Source organism: Drosophila sechellia, chromosome X, assembly GCF_004382195.2.
Source record: "Drosophila sechellia strain sech25 chromosome X, ASM438219v1, whole genome shotgun sequence".
Classification (NCBI taxonomy): Eukaryota; Metazoa; Arthropoda; class Insecta; order Diptera; family Drosophilidae; genus Drosophila; species Drosophila sechellia.
This window is the reverse complement of record NC_045954.1, coordinates 126,174-143,065: the sequence shown is the minus strand read 5'-3', so window position 1 is coordinate 143,065 and position 16,892 is coordinate 126,174. Positions and strand designations below refer to the sequence as shown.

Sequence of the window (16,892 nt, the reverse complement as noted above, 5' to 3'; positions counted from 1 at the left end):
GTAGGCGTTGGAGTGGGCGTGGCAACATGGGTCAACAAACTTGAGCTGCGGACAGGAGGACGGACAGAAAAAGAGAAACTAAATGTAGCACTTAAAAAAGGTATAAAATGCATTTTCTTTTGATCAAACTAGTAGAAACAATGTTAACATATATTTAAGCTATGTATTACATTAAAATTAAGATTTTTATGCGTGTATTGAAGACTACTTAAAACAAACACACGTTACTCAACTAGTGTCAGTTTGAGAAAAATGAAGATAGATTTTTGTGTTTTATTTAATAATACTAACATTCAATGTTCGGGGAAGGTCTTATCAAGAATATCTTCAACTAATTGTTGGGCTCAGGTGGTTTTCATCTGTTAATGGAGGTAAAATTGCTCGCCTTTTTGTGGACATGGCCTGTTTTGTCGACTTAATGGTATTGATGAAAATTTCACTTCAAAAAATGGGCACAGGCCGCTTTTACGACTTGGATTTGTGCTCAAACTTCCATTATTTTTCTATTACCTTTCTTTTCGGAGCTTCTCTTCGTTTAACAATTATTGCTTTTTTAAGCTTTTGTTTGCACTTGATTTTATTTTAATGTCTGGCGTGTTTACCTGCTTTCTTGCCACGGTCATCTCCGCAACCAGCCAGACTTACTTTCATTGCGCCAAAAATAATGCCAAATATAACTAATGGCTTCTCCAACTGATTTCACTCAAGTTTTTCGTGTTTCGACCCGAAATACAAGGTTCTTTTTTGGCTAAGATAATCTTCTCATCAACTTCGTAAAGCTTTAAAAGCGGAAGGCTTATGAAGGGCAATTGATTTCTAACTCGAAGCTCGAAGTTGGGGTTCTTCAAAGAAGAGTTTCAAGTAAATGGGCGAAAGTGGTTAAGCTGGACAGACAAATCAACACTCTTTTCGAAAATGCAGATAAAGTAGATATTATATATATATTATATATATATGTTCCACAAATAAAGGGCCAAATTAATCGATTGTTTGATGTTATTTAAGCCCTGTTAGGAATCTTTCCCTTAAGTCAGCTTGAATTTTCTGCGAAGTAATGGCTTCTAAGTAATAGCAGAATTCCAGTTTCTTGTTCTGGACTTTGAACACCGGAAATGCGAGACCAACAAAAGACGGCGAACGAAAAATTACAGAACGAAAAGAACTATAAATCCAAAGAGCGCGGCAAAACGTCTGTGAAGAAAGTGAGAACAGTTATGTAGTGTAACCGATGCCGTTAGATAGCTCCCAACTCTGATTTAGATCCATAACCGAAATCCGGAAACAACAACAATAATGAGTGCTATAGTCAAGTGCCTCGACTACGAGATACCCGTCAGATAATCAATTATATGACGCCGTGATATGTTATACATGCCTATGTTTTTATCTTCAGATGTTAATCGAGGGTTAATGGGTATGCTAGAATCGTTGATAAGTATGTAACAAGAAGAATAAAGCGTTTCCGACCTAGTAAGTTTATACATTCTTAATCTGTATCACTATCCGTGTCGATCCGTATGAACGCCTCGATCTCAGAAACTAAAGCTATTAAGTTGAAACTAAGCATTCAGATTCCAGAGACATAAGCGCAACGTAAATTTTGCCACGCCCACTGTAAGACCCACTAACCGCCCAAAACTTTAACCAGAGAGATTGCTATAGTCGACTTCCCCGACTATCAGATACCAGTTACTCAGCTAGTGGAAATGTGAACGAGAAATTTCAAAATTTAAGAATTTTTGGCAGATTTTTCGCAGATTAATAGAAATTTACAAGACTCATAAAACTATGAAAAAATAGCAAAACATTTTACAAAAGGTGGTGGTTTTGAGATCTCGACGTTAGGATGGACAGACAGGCGGATGGACAGACGAACATGGTCAGATCGACTCGGCTTTTGATCCTGATCAAGAGTAGATATACTTTATGTACTCTACGAGAATCGGATATAAAAATTGCTTGTATTTTTTATTTTATTAATTGTCTTGCCAATTTGGTTACCGAGAACACTTTGGCCACGCCCAAAACTGTCACGCCCACACTTCTGAAAATTTGTTTAATTTTTTTTAATTTGATTACTTTTTCTACATTTCTTTTGATATGCCAGAAAAGTAATTAAATATCTCGTTCAGACTCCCATGATTTTTGGGGAAATAGAGTCTGGAGTGTTATACCCGTAACTCGTTTCCGACCATATAAAGTATATATATTCGTGATCAGGGTCAATAGCCGAGTCGATCTGATCATTTCCGTCTGCCCGTCCGTATGAACGTCAGAATATCAAAAACTAAAAAAGCTACAGGTGTGTTTACTCATGTGGCCACGACCACACAAGCCGCCCAAAACTGTCAAGCCCACTCTTTTTAAAAATGCTTCAGTATTTTTTATTTTACAGTAGTTTTGTAAATTTCTACCGATTTGCTAGAAAACTTCTTGCCACGCCCACAATTTTGAAAATGTTCTGATATTTTTTTATAAGTCTTGTGAATATCTGGTGACTCCTCAAAAAACTATTTGCTATTAGCATGAACATTAAATTCAATTTTATGTTTGGAATTTTTCGCCGAATTTAGCATACGTTTTGACTGTACGTGTGACGTATAGATTTACAGGATAATAACAAGGAAAAACACAAGGCCAACACTGTCCAAATCTATAGGCCATATTTTTGAAGGGTTAAACTTTCTTTTCCAATAAAAAAGCCAAAAAAGCGATACTTGTAACGAGTAGATAAGTCTACGCAGTCCTCTGACGAAAGTTTTCTCCCACAAACAGCATCTGTCGCCATCGGCGCTCGGATTCCATCTCCCTAAGTTAAAGAAAAATAGCTTGATTTTTGTAATTGTTGTTGTAAGTGTTTTAACGCACTAGTGCGTTAAAATAAAATAATACATAAAGCTACCAATACCCAATACCTAAAAAAAAAAACGATTGGTGGCTAACGAACTCTCGTCATTGAATCACGTTTTATTCACACTTTTTTTGCATTCTGTTAAACAGATTTTCCCATCATCACATTTCAACCACTTGGAGAAGGAGGAATAGGCACAAACAATGCTAGATAACTAGATGAAGTTGGGAAAAGAGCCACGAGAAGAATGAGTCTCTGATCAGCAATTGGCAAATGAAAGTGATTTCTAAAACATAATTTGGTTGGACTTTAAAGCTCGGTAAATTTATATTTACTTTAAAGTCTAAGGGAAACAAGAGAACGCTATAGTCGAGTTCTCCGACTATCAGATACCCGTTACTCAGCTGGTGAAAGCGGAAACGAGAAATTTCTACACTTTTCTGTCATATCGACATTTTTTAAAATGTTCTCGGAACAATAGAAATTGGCAAGTTAAATAAAGCAAAAAAAAAACAAAAAGAGCGAATTTTAAATGTATGGCGTATAACTTTTAAAACAGTATCAGCGACTTTCATTCGAAAAGAAAACACAAAAACCCCAAGATTCTTTGCGGTTTTAGTTTACATACCTCACAGACAGGATGAGAACACAGCAATAAATATGTTTGACTTCGTCTCAAATGTATTAGTATTAGGTAAACTTGAAATTGTGTGCGGTGCATCTTATCTCTTTGTGGGTCCCCTCCAACAATTTTCTTGTGCTTTGAGTCGAATCTTGTTGCGATCTGCGATAAATGACAGAAAAAGAAAAAACACTTTGGATCACTTTGAAGCATGAAGATTGAGGTGGAATTTAAGCCATCCCTTACATTTCCTGTCCTCCAATCAGAGCAGAAGTGTTTATGAACTGTTAGAGTTAACTAACTAAATCGGAGCACTAACACTTAAATATAATGATGAATTGAAAAGATATATTATCAATTTAATATCTCAACATATTCTCATTCTCATTCTTTCAACGGTTACGACGTCATAAAAAATGTTGTCTGTGATATACATGGTTTTAGTTTTGTGCGATTTATCCACATTTGCTACAGCAAAGTCTTTACCCATGACCCATTTTAACTCCAACCTCCCGATTTCACTCCCCTTTTTCGCTTATCCGGCAACTAAATATGGCAAAAACACCTTTTGGTGCCACATCTCTTGACAGTTCTTGGGTGGAATTGACACCGCCCAAATGGGGAACAATTTCTACTGACACAAACTTACAGGGAATATCAGCCCTTTTAAAGATAAAAAAAAAAAAACAAAGAAAGAATGCTATATTCTTGTCCCCGACTATCAGATACCCGTTACTCAGCTAGTGTGAACGCGTACGCAAAATTTAATCATTTTTCTAGGATATTGGGGAATAAAATGAGAAAAAATTTAAAAAGTTTTTTAACGTGTGGGCGTGGCAGTTTTGGGCGGTTTTAGAGCGTTGGCCAATATTTTTTTGCAAATCGATAGAAATTTACAAGACAAATAACAATGTGAAAAAATATCAACACATTTTTCAAAAGGCGTGACACTTTGGTGCGGTTTGTGGGCGTTAGAGCATCTGATTCCTGAATCTCGACCATCTAGCTTTTATAGTTCTTGAGATCTCGCCGTTCATACGGACAGACTGACATGGTCAGATCGACTCGGCTTTTGGTTCTGATCAGGAATATATACACTTTAACGCTTCCTTCTGCCTGTTACATACCTTTTAACGAATCTAATATACCCTTTTACTCTACGAATAACGGGTATAATTAAGGTAGAGAAGAGGACAGCAGTATCGGCCCCTAAAAATTATGCCTTTAAAGATTATAATTGTTATGCACAAATCTTGTATGTCAAAGGCGAGAGTCCATAAAGTTCATATCAATGACCAAATTATAAGGCAGAGAAGAGGACAGCAGTATCGGCCCCTAAAAATTATGCCTTTAAAGATTATAATTGTTATGCACAAATCTTGTATATCAAAGGCGAGAGTCCATAAAGTCCATATCAATGACCAAATGCTATTTCATGTACCTATTCAAGTTCCAGGTTTTAATTTGAAAAACATCCCGACGTTATACAGAGTCTAATCTACACTAAAAAAAAGCCCAAAACTAATATATTTATAGATTATTAATGATGGCCGACGGTTAAGGTTCAACTGCTGGTAACAAATAATGAATTCCTCAGCGACTTCCATTTGCGTACCAGTTGCATGTAAAACATAACCCGAACTGGGTCATAGTCGTCATCACTGTTTTTATGTTAAAGTAAGATGTAAAGTAAAACCCGAGAGAGAACATAATTGTAGATTTCCTAGACTATTTGATACCCTTTACTGAGCTAGTAGTAGTAAGACAAACTGGCACTGCATTTACATCACTAAAGTCAGCTTGCTGTTCAAGAAATTGTATACTTTAAAGGTTCTGAACCACTGCCTTTAATCTGTCAAATACTTCTAACGAATCTAGTATATTCTTTTACTCTAAAAGTAACGGGTATACAACGGGTTTGGGTCGGGTGTAGGGGTACCATGTGTAATCCTATTTGATTGCACTTCGGGTGTCACATATAGTGAGCGTCGGAATTTGAGCAAATATGCGCATTAGGGCATTCAGACTGCCTCCTGGTTACCTCCTGATCTCATGAGCACCACGATTCACTGAGGAAAAACATGATTACAAAGTTAAATCTTTAAGAAAAAAATCCAAAAAGTCCAAAAATATTAATATTGACGGAGAACTCTGTCAATAAAAACTTTGGAGCCGAATGGATTTTAGGACATCTTATCTAACACACTCATAGCTTACAATGGCTAGACAACTTTTTGCTGTGTGTCGCAATAAATACATTTCTTGATCTTATTATGCGCGGTTGTATTATAACGGTCCGCAATTACCATTCACCGCTACCAAGGCGAGCAGCTCGAGCAGCGCCCGCTGCTAATGTGGATCGTTCGCGGATAGTCTGATGTCGCAGTACCCCGTTCCGGGTAATTCCCTTAGCCCCGCTAAGCCCCTTCCTTTGCCACTAACCCACTCGGAACCTCGGGCCGTTTGCCAACAGGTAATTAGTAATTTTCATGGAGCACCTCCCGCACCATTGCTGTAAAGTCTCTCTGCTAACTTGGCATAGTGTCGTTGTTCTCGTTTTAATATTATGTGTATTATTATTATCTCGTTGCTTGTCTTTGTTTAAGTTGAAGCCCCCGTTCTTTACACGCCTCCAGACATTTTCACTGAGAAAATGCTATTGGCTTAAAATGGTTAAATATAAATATATATTTTATTTTTTATCAAAAAACTACGAATACATTAGAATTGCGACCAATGATTCATAATTTTTCTCTTGCGACTTCTAATACCGTATAAAAATCCATTTAACACACTTAAACGTTTTAAACACAACGAAATCTTTACTCCAAGCTAATTTTCTTTAGATCTTCTTTTTTTCATTTTATCTGTTGTATTAGAGGAGCTTTCAGGGCAGCAGCTTCAAAAAACCGCAACAGTTGTGGGTCTCAATTGGCTCAATTACAGTCTTCAACCGTGACGGAAATGGAACAAAAAACTGCACGGGACAAAATGAGACAAAGGTGGAAATGGGGGTGGAGCTGGGAATTTCAGGTTGGAGACCCCAGCAAAATAAATACTGTTGTTTCGGATTTAGAGGCGCTGCGACAAGGGCTTGACATTTGCCGTTGCACATTTTTTGCCCTAATAAAATAATTTTAGACAATTTGCCAGGTATTGATTTCTGCGCTACCCTTTAAATTTTGTATCATTTCCTAAGATCAGACAATATAGTATTCACTTTCGCACTCTCCTAATGCGCTTCGTCATTACGTGGACTGTCATCCACAGTGATTTTGTAAGACAATCGATAACAAATCGAAACTGGTCTGGACTTCAAACTTTGAGGTTGAAAAATAAGACCTCAGGATCAATATAATGTCTTGATTTTCTGCGCAATCATTCTAGATACTGGCCCAGGGCTTTTTGATTGGGCTTACTGGTTAGACTGCAAATAATAAGGGTCCAAAGTAGCCAGCTTTCATGTCTGGTTAGGAAAGATTACCGGCTTTGTTTTCTGCTTGAATATCTCAGAAATATGGGTCCATATTTCCAGAAGCAAATAAGTTGTCAGATACTTTGATGATAATTTGGTTAATAATACACCTTACTCCTAGAGTAAACGAGTAATATAGAATCGTTGAGAAGTATGTATTCAAGAGGTAGAATAAAACGAATCCGATCCTATATTCTAAAACCGGCTAACAAGCCGAATTAATCTGTCCCTTTCCGCTTGTGTGTCCATATGGACGCTGTGATCTTGGAAACTAAAAGAGGGACGTTGCCACGCCCACTCTAACTCCCCAAAAGATTTCAGGCTGAATCCTACACTTACTTGCGGTTTTTACAATAAAGTTCATCAACTTCATTAAATGGATAACCTCAAGGATGCAAGAGCGACGCTCTAGATAAAAATCTCAGTGTCTGTCCGTCCCATCAAAAGAAATAATATCTAGATTATATAGACCACCCTCCTAATTTATTCGATTGTAAAAGTCAAAAACGGGCTGATAGACAAATCTCTGTAATGGATTTCCATTATTTTGAGTAAATTAGACGAAAAGTAAACCCCCGTCCTTAAAAATAGCCTTGAACTCCGCAGCCATTTCACTTATGACAGTTCCAGTTAAGATACTCATCAAAATCAGTAGGCTTTTCAAATTATACGTCTGTCTAGATGGAATTTGATTGATTCTGATTGAGTCAGGCAACAACCTCTTCGCATACATTCTGCTAAGAAGATGGGCAGAGAACTTGGTCACCATTAAAGCTAATCAATTTCATCCGCTGGCCGTCCATCAAAATTTGTAACAAGCCCCGCGGGGCGTTTGCACAGTTGATGAAGATCAGGAAAGCCTTGGCTAGTGATTTGATTTGTCGATTGGTTGGCTGATGTTGGCCAGAAAATAAACAGCAGAAGGAAGAGCAGGAGAAGCTGAGCTCAGCCAGTATGATCTTCTTTTGACATGGCCTTATGCTCGACATGATTAACATGTTTTAGTCTTGCTAGCCGGCGAACACGGGTAACCTGAAGTCTAGACCGGCTGACCACTTGTCATGACGAAATCAGTCATTTAAAAAATGAATCAGAAAGGCCCTAGCTTGGATCCTTGGCATACGAAACATACGCGACGACACCAAAAATGCTTAATAGTACAAAAACAATGTCTTCCCCTTACGCATCTTAAATATTATTAGTAGACTTCGGAAGAACCATAACTCGTGAAAAAAAAAGCTTGAGTGGAAAGGAATGATTACCGATATGGTCAAATCATTTTGAAATTGTATCTCGTTGAGTAAAGAATATGTGATTGTCGAAATACTCAACAGGAAGCGTTTTCGGATCAAAAGCCGAGTCGATCCGGCCATGTCCGTCCGTCTGTCCGCATGAACGCCTCGATCTCAGAATTCAGAAACATAGACGCACCACAAGATTGTTTTTAAATGTTGCCAAGCCAACTACAACGTCCACAAACCGCCCAAAACTAACAATGATGTAATGATGTTTTAATTTTTTCTTTTTTTTAGTCTTGTAAATTTCTATCGATTTTTTTTCCGCTTGTGCATTACATCTGTTTGTCATCTCCCATCCTTGACTTTGACTCTGAAACTCCGAACAATTACATACAACTTAGGTTTAATTACCGGGTTCAGGAAGAGGGCCTAAACAAGACTGTGCCGCTATATGCACAATCAAGTAAAACAGAATCAGTGAAGATTCCCCAAGTAATGGGAAAAGAAATGGGAATGCGATATGGATTACGATGAAACGCGGCCACTATCCAAACGTTCCGCATTTAATTTTTCTATCTTACAAATGAAAGTTACCTTGACGAACGACCCATATAGCTACAATACCAAAAAGGGTCAAAGAAAATATGATGGCCCGAGTGCAAAGACCGAAAGCAGTGGGCGGCTGCTCGTTTTCCTTCAATATTAAATTATTGTCTTCCGCTCTTGTTTTCTTTAGTCTGTCTGTCTGTTGGCAATCATCTCTCTATGGTCATAGGGAAAAACACAGCAAAACGGGGAAAAAATTCAGAAAATATAACTGAACTCAAGCTCAAGGGTTATACTCCGTCTAAAGGCAAATCCCGCAAAATTAAAGAATCGGGTAATCAAAAATCAACTGCTTAAATGTCTACGCGGAGAAACCAAGATTTAGGAATCGTTAGAATGGGCGTTTCCAAAATATTTTTGTTTACCGATAGAAATTGACTAGACAAGATTGATCAAGACTTTATATAGTCGCAAATGCTTCCTTCTGCCTGTTACATACTTTTCAACGAATCTTGTGTACCCTTTAACTCTACGAGTAACGTGTATAATTACGCTTTAAATCGTTTAAAATAGACTTAGACCTAAAAATCAGTATTGAACTTATGAATGTTAATCAAATGCTTACTCGATATTATACAAATTATTTTATATAGAGCCCTTAAATATGCCTATTTTTTTCCCCACACTGCCCAAAAGTGAGCAACTCCAAATATCAACACGTTTGTAAATAGGCTCATACTTCTATATTACTAGCATAACATTAATAACATACAGTAATAACTTCAATATTTTAAAAGTATTAGGTTATGAAGCTGGGTTCATAGATAATATTGTCGATTAATTTGAAACGAGGACTTTTAAAGTGACCTTCAACAAAGAAAACGTCAATTTTTTGTACTGGTATTGCAAAAGAAAATGTAAAAATTGTTTCGGCCGTACATTTTATATTCATTCCGTTTTTCTTCTTGGGCTGGATTTTTTTACTTTTCTACCACTTGGTCAGCGTAACCATGGTGTTTCTGGAAAATTGCATCACAAACACGGAGTGGCGTATACAAAGCTACACTCGCTGGCACACTCACTCAATGGCGGCCTGTGACTATACAGTCACATGAAACAGAAAATGTTGATCTGAAATTCGGGGATTAACACATCCAGGGCGCAAAGATACAAAAGAACGGTATAACGACTTAGTTGATGATTAATTGGAACTACATTTGCGATCATATTCCCCAACAAATATCGTTTCGGTTTCACTTTTGGTTTGTTTAGGGAATCTTTCGGTAATCTCAACTATAAATTTCGCAAAACCTTTTCCATAAGCCAACAAAACATATTTTGATGTATTGCATCTCTATTTAATGGAAGTATTTCATATTTGAGTCCCGTTTCGGGCTGAAAGTCTTAGTACCAAGTCCCATAACACGTGAAACAATGATAAATGAAAAAACTTCCAAAAGTTCAAAATATCAAATCGAAAAACTTTTCTATATTTTGAATCTTGAAGGTTTCAAAAATAATATTATTTCTTTAATTGATAATATATTTTAATTCAATATTCAGAATCCCATTTTCTAGCCAATAGCATATGTTTCAAGAAGCGTGTATCTCAGTTTTTCCAATTGATATCGATTTTAGTCCGAATGAATGGAGTTTTGATTATTGCGACAGTTATACCAGGTGCTTGCCACCGTGTAGTCACTATTATTTGGGTACTTTTTATGCCATGCATATGCAAGCGAGTTCTGCCAGTTATCCGATCCGGTTACCCCACTCTTGACCAGGCTTTACTGCAGAGCAATCCAAAATCCAAGCCCAGATCACCTCTCTTTTGCGGCACTGACACAAACTTTCAGCTTTGCTGTTTACAATTGATCATCGTAAGCATTCGTTTGGTTTCATTTGGAGTTGGACGGTTGCAATTGCAGTTGTTAGGTTTTTGCAAGTGCATATAATATGACTACCTCTTGTTTGCTTCATGCCGCTATTTCACACACTTCGGCTGTACGAATCAGAGACTGTGGAAGTCTCTACTCTAATGGTTTAAACATTATATAGCCACGAGTCCGAATCCCAGACCGAGCTGCAACTACCAGAGTTTCCACTCATGGAAGCCAACGTTGGCGGCGCTTGATCAGTTGCGGTTTTTACTTTCATCGGTTCGGTTGTCGTCGTAGTTTGGGCCAAGATATCAGAAAAGATCTGCCTCCCAACGAAACACACTTAGGTTTGCTTTTTCTTTGCATAGGCTTGGTTTCGCTTGAATTGGCCTGACTGACCTGACACAAATGTTTATCCATCCAATTGCCACTTTGTGTTTTTTTTTTTTTTTTCGGTTGCTACCCTTTTTTTTGGAAACATGGAATTGAAATGGCACCAACTAAGAGAAGAATGTGTTGATATGTATACATATTGGGGGCTGACCTACCTTCTAATTGGGAGTTTATCGACACACTCAATGTTATGTTAGTTGTTTTAATACCTAAAGTATCCGAAATAGAAAAGATTGATGATTTATGTGAAACTATAAAAGAGACGCCTACGCTGTGAAAGATTGTTTCAGAATACCCCTCCTAACGCCCACAACCATCAAAACGTGTCAAAAAAACGTCAAAACTGTTGAAAAATTAAAACAAATTGTTTTTTTTTATTAATTGATTTGCCTTTTTATATCCGTATGCCTAAAATCTTTTTGGCACGCTTTAGATTCGCGTTGTTGAGTCAAAACCGAATTGCATAATGTGGTGGAAAGTAAGCAGGTAGTGGCTGTGATCATTGTCACACCATCTTGGCGAAATGATACGCGGAAGTTATATAAACAATGGTACCAATAACCTCCCGCTGCATCGACGCTTTTCCAGTTGGCCACAACCACGACTGGTTGTGGGCACAACACGTTTAACAAGTTTTTCTCTTTTGATTTTCAGGAAGTTGTTGCAGATTTAGCCGGTCTGCAAAAACAAATATAAAAAATATCGAACCATAAATAAGTGAAAACTACGAAAACAAAACTTTTATATTATCCAAGCCCAAGGTGTTTGTTCGCGGTCACCGAAATCCTTGGAGCCCTCATCCAGAATAAGCTATCGTTCAGTCGTATACCACAGTTATGCCAATGAACGAACTGATCAAAATATAATACTGCGACAATGTCAGCGGAGGAATACGAGACAGTATTCAACAGTGCGCAGAACTGCGCTCCACGGATAAACAAAAAATACCTAAAACAATGAAGGGTAGAGACTAGTCAAATATAGCTAGAGAGATACAACATCTACCCGCAGCTTACCACTAGATTTTTGGAAATTAGTTTAAAGTGGCAAAGTGGAAAATTGTGGGGAAAGCAAAACAGTGTCCCTTACCTAGTGGCAAATATGTCATACCTAAGCATAGCCGTATTGGCTGTCCTAATGCTCAACTTCAATTGTATCAGCAAGTGCCTTAATGAGACGAAAAAACTTGAACCTGCGCCCTTGACAGGACATCGGCTTGTAAGCAGGGATGGTAACACCACCATTCTGCATGAAGTGCAGAAAACGGAAGCAGAGTTACCGCTATTTTTAAACACTCACGAGATCCTGCCGCTCAAGCCGCTGAAGAAGAAACCTTATTTGCCCCTGGAGAAGATATTGCCCACCATTGAGTATGTAAAGCCACCGCAACCACTAAAGGAGTTGGAACTGCATCCGGTTACCTTTGACTTCAATTTGGGAGATTTAGAGGATTTGGAACACGAGGTTATTAAGAAGGGGGATCTGAACAATCAGAATCAGCATGTCCTGACCTTGGACACTAGCTACAATCCCTCCAATCCCGATGAGAACGATACTGTGGATGTCCACATCGGCGAGTTTTCCACACAGCCCAACACAGCCACTTTGCCGGGAACGTCGTCTACTCTTTCGGCGATGACCAGCAGTACTTCCAATACTCACATTCTAAAGATCCTGGGTAGTAAGCCGCTAATGGCACCAAAACTGAGTCGCGACCTGCTTAAGCAAAGTGGAGACAATGAAATGCAGCTAAAAACCTTGGGCAGTACCATTAATAGCATTCATCGTTATCTGGGGACGACCGCGAATGGAACAGGAAACGGCAGCGCAGTGGAGCGTCTCTATGGCCAGGCCAACTATTTCCAACTGGTGGCAAATCTCTATGACCACTTCTACTGGCAGATTTCTGAGATTCGAACAAACGTTCGCACAGGCTGCGGGCTCGAAATGCAAGCGTATTTGACGGCACTTCATTCTAGTTACGAGTGGGCCCAAAAGGGTAAGTCACTGCATGAGAATATCCATTGCTAAATTTTTAATTCCATTCCAATCTTAACTCTTCTAGCTTATGATTCATCTGGGCGCTACCGTGGCCAGCTTCTCTTTGGAAACGACAAGTGGCTCGGTCAGCTTTCTTTCTGTTATGAGCTCAATCGCCAGAGTTTGACTGAAGAGCGCCAGCACTTTGATTTGCAGTTCTATGTAGCGGATGTTGCGCTTCATTTGCCCAGTCTAAATCGATCGGTTGGTTCCTGATTTAAATTTCAGATTTCCAACATTTATTAACCACAAATCCCGTTCATTCTTCAGATGCTTTTGAGTCTGGGAGAGTGTTTACCCAAATCTTGTTCTGACATTGATGTCAAATCCATCTTGTCCCTTGATCCATATGCTCAAATGCTGACTGTTTTGGGCGCGCACAATACCTCGATGCAACAACCTCCGCTTCAGATCCTCCATGTTCGAACTGTGCCCGGACTTTATTCCCACTGGCGTCAGTTAAAGTTTCAGGTGTTCATGTAGGTTATCATCTTAAAAACAAATATAAATTTATTCAAATTGTTATCCCACTGTAGCAGCTTTATGCTCACTCTCGTTCTGGTGATTTTGGTTGCTTCCTATTATCAGCTCAAAATCGACGAACGTCGATTAGTTGTGGCACCTATTGCAGCCATTAGTGGCAAATGCGATGGAACCTCTGCCAAAAACGACGTATTTTATGGCAAGTCCTTCGAGCTATTTCAAATGCGCCCCTTGGGCTGCACTAGCTCTTCAACGGAGGGCCCCGAAGTAGATGTGAATGGAAATAGACAAAGGTGTGGGCACTCATCTGACGTGGAAAACGGTGTTCAACAAGAATTCGCTGACCCCAACACTTCCACATCAGTTGGGGAAAAGTCAGAAATGGGCGATTACCAAGTGGAAAGTGGGAGTTGTGCTGGAGGCACTGGAACTTATGAGGCGAAGCAATCTGTTGGTGAGCATTAAACCATACCTGAGCATTCATTTACCTAATACCAGTCACTCTGTCCCTAATCGGCTTTACCCTTCGCAGCTTTCCATCAACAAATACTATTGTGCTTCGCATTGCAAACAAATGCCAAGGCAATTCTAAACATCAACAAGACCAAGGAGGTAAGTTTAGAGGTAAAGTATCTACAATTAATCCATTCATCTGCTACTGCTGGCTTCCCTAAGCAGACCCACACTGCCTGCCTACATGGATTAAGAGTATTCTCCGTGCTTTGGACCATGATGGTGCACACTTATCTTCAGATGTTTGCCATTGGTGAAAATAAAGTAAGTGCTTTGCTATAAAAACCAAATTAATCGAATCGAATTAACAAAGCGAAACATCAGTTTGAAAGGATCATCACAGAGCGCTCTTTTTGGTATCAGGTGATTGGCAATGCCACTTTCTCTGTAGACTCATTCTTTTTTATCAGCGGCCTGCTTGTCACAATGCTCTACCTCAAGCAGGATCGCAAATATCCGACGGAAACATGCCTTTTCATAAAAAGCTGCTTTTCGGAATCGCTTATGATGCTGCTCTATCGCTACCTACGACTAACACCAGTTTATCTGTTTGTAGTTATCTTCAATGACTTTGCCGTAAGGTGAGCTATATTTATTGTATTCTTTTATTATACTTTGTCATAACATGGATTTATTATTGCAGGCAAGGGCTAGACACTTCGGTATTTCAGCCGGCCAAAATAGAGCACAATACTTGCCGCCTGTATTGGTGGCGCAATATTTTGTATATAAACAACTACTTTCCGCAAACCGAAATGTGCATGATGTGGAGCTGGTATATGGCCAACGAAATGCAGTTTTATGTGATGGCTGCTCTGCTTTTAGCTTTGGCCAGAAAGTGGGTGAAAGCTTTTCTAGATTACTTTCCTAGAACTTAAAACTTACCGTTTTCAGGTACTTCAAAGCCGTGGCTATTACACTTTTCGTTTTTCTACTCAGCTCGTGGAGCATTTCTGGTATAATATCCTTGACATATCAGTACACCCACAAAGTTTCTCTGCCCTTCGAGTCTTTCGATTTCTTATATGACAAACCATGGCAACGAGTGGGCCCTTATATAACGGGTGAGAAACAGAATTTTTTTAATAATTTATAATTTACAATTTGTAATGAGGGTACGGAACCCTCATAGATCATCGCGGTTTTAAAAACATTAAAAACGAGATAGAAAGCTTTGCCAAGAGAATGTTTTTATACCCTTCAAGTACTTATGTGTATATATTTAAATAGAATATATAGTAGAATTCATCTTCCAACACTGGAAACTCTTAGTGAAAGCACCTAGCAAACATCATATGTATGGGAAGCAGATCGATAGAAGTGGAGGCAGATTAACTAAGAGAATAAGAACAGTACATAGTGTAAATAAACAAAGGGAAGTTTCGTGATAGGCAGCAAATTTTGAAATTTCTTGAACATTCCTTTTAGGTCCAGGGGAGGCTGCTGCCTTACCCTGGCGACGCCCTTGATACCTGCAATAGAAAGGTGACTTTTCGAAAATTTTGCATGAAGAAAGTTTTAAAACTGAGAGATAAACGGACAGACGGACAAACGTGGCCATATCGATATCGATGGCGCGTTGCAAATTGCTGACTCAAAACCATAAATAATATAAAAACAGTTCAAAGGCATATATTGTATGTTTAAAATCCCTAAAACGTAATAGATTAAATTTGAAAAACAAGTTAATATTTTCAATGAACACATAGCAATAATATAGGTACATATGTACATATATACTTGAAAATGTGAATTTAATTCTTGACTTACCCTAATTATGCACCTCTTCATTTAATTTACAGGAATGTGCACCGGATACGTTTTGTATAAGGTGAAGACTCCGCCGCTAATTTCCAGGCGTTTAAACCTTTTCCTTTGGGCATGCAGTCTTTTCGTACTTCTGATCGTGGTCTTTGGGGTTTGGGAAGGACATTTAGGCACCACCAGCAGTGCCTTTTACGTGGGCGTGGCCCACACAGCCTTCGGATGTGGGCTAGTGTGGATCGTGTTATCCTGCTGTTGGGGCCTTGTACCAACCGTAAATGCAATACTGTCGTATCGTGTTATGTGGCCACTTTCACGACTCACATACTGTGCCTATCTGATCCATCCCATCATAATGTTCATTTGCTCTTCGCACATGAGCGGCACTGTTCACCTAAGCAATCCTCTCATCCTGACCTTGTTTTTAGGCAACGCCGTCGTGTCGTTCGGATCCGCCTTTGTCATATCCGCCTTTTTTGAGGCACCCGTTATACGAATACTTAAAATATGCTTTAAAAAGTGATGGAATCTGAATACCTTCGTACGTCAAAGTCAATTGGTTTTGTAACCTTTTGGCAGTCGAGTTGTGAATTGTTGATTAATATCCCATATATGTATCTTCGAAGTGTACTTGGTTCTTCTTCCTTTTTTTCGTGTCTGCAACGAAGTAATGCACAATCAGATGGTATCTGATGCTTATAAATATCTATACTATAGACTTAAAAATGTTATATATTCTTATAAATGAAGTGAGCTGTCTCACTGGGAGAGAAGCGTTTTTTAATAAAATATACCTTAAACCAAAGATAATCAACATTTAATTTGTATAGAAGTATTCTACATGATATTCGCGGGGTTTCGCATTATATTGGCTTGGAGTTTTCTGTTAAATAAACTTGACTTAGTTCACGACAATATATACATACATAGTCTGTGCGTCAACGTCAACACTATTGTCACATAAATATGTACATATGTATATTTTATACGTAGAAAATGTTCAGTGTTGCTATTCACAACAGTTTCGATGTGTACCATGGTAATCATTGTACTTATGTGCATACATGCAAGAGAAAATGTTCCGTAT

General features: G+C 38.6%; 1 protein-coding gene and 2 long non-coding RNA genes across 5 annotated transcripts; 1 reads left to right on the top strand and 2 right to left on the bottom strand.

Moving 5' to 3' along the window:
• Positions 1 to 10,645: 10,645 nt before the first annotated feature.
• Positions 10,646 to 16,349, top strand: LOC6620587. 2 transcript variants are annotated; one of them, XM_032726344.1, is made up of 11 exons: positions 10,646 to 10,959; positions 11,660 to 13,004; positions 13,071 to 13,249; positions 13,316 to 13,524; positions 13,582 to 13,982; positions 14,061 to 14,152; positions 14,207 to 14,305; positions 14,366 to 14,622; positions 14,685 to 14,879; positions 14,936 to 15,105; positions 15,844 to 16,349. In XM_032726344.1, the coding sequence occupies exons 2-11, from the start codon at positions 12,107 to 12,109 to the stop codon at positions 16,326 to 16,328; spliced, it is 2,985 nt and encodes a 994-aa protein (XP_032582235.1). In that variant the 5' UTR covers positions 10,646 to 10,959; positions 11,660 to 12,106; the 3' UTR covers positions 16,329 to 16,349. The 2 variants fall into 2 exon arrangements, with proteins under 2 accessions (XP_032582235.1, XP_002044790.1); XM_002044754.2 differs by having other exon boundaries at positions 14,061 to 14,140; positions 15,844 to 16,328.
• Positions 11,300 to 15,900, bottom strand: LOC116802296. Its single transcript, XR_004362671.1, has 3 exons — positions 15,812 to 15,900; positions 14,927 to 15,093; positions 11,300 to 11,683 (listed from the first exon to the last, which is right to left on the bottom strand). It is a non-coding gene; the product is annotated as an uncharacterized LOC116802296 (long non-coding RNA).
• LOC116802295 lies at positions 16,190 to 16,852 on the bottom strand. 2 transcript variants are annotated; one of them, XR_004362669.1, is made up of 3 exons: positions 16,732 to 16,852; positions 16,343 to 16,462; positions 16,190 to 16,276 (listed from the first exon to the last, which is right to left on the bottom strand). It is a non-coding gene; the product is annotated as an uncharacterized LOC116802295 (long non-coding RNA). The 2 variants fall into 2 exon arrangements; XR_004362670.1 differs by lacking the exon at positions 16,732 to 16,852 and adding an exon at positions 16,600 to 16,725.
• Positions 16,853 to 16,892: the final 40 nt, after the last annotated feature.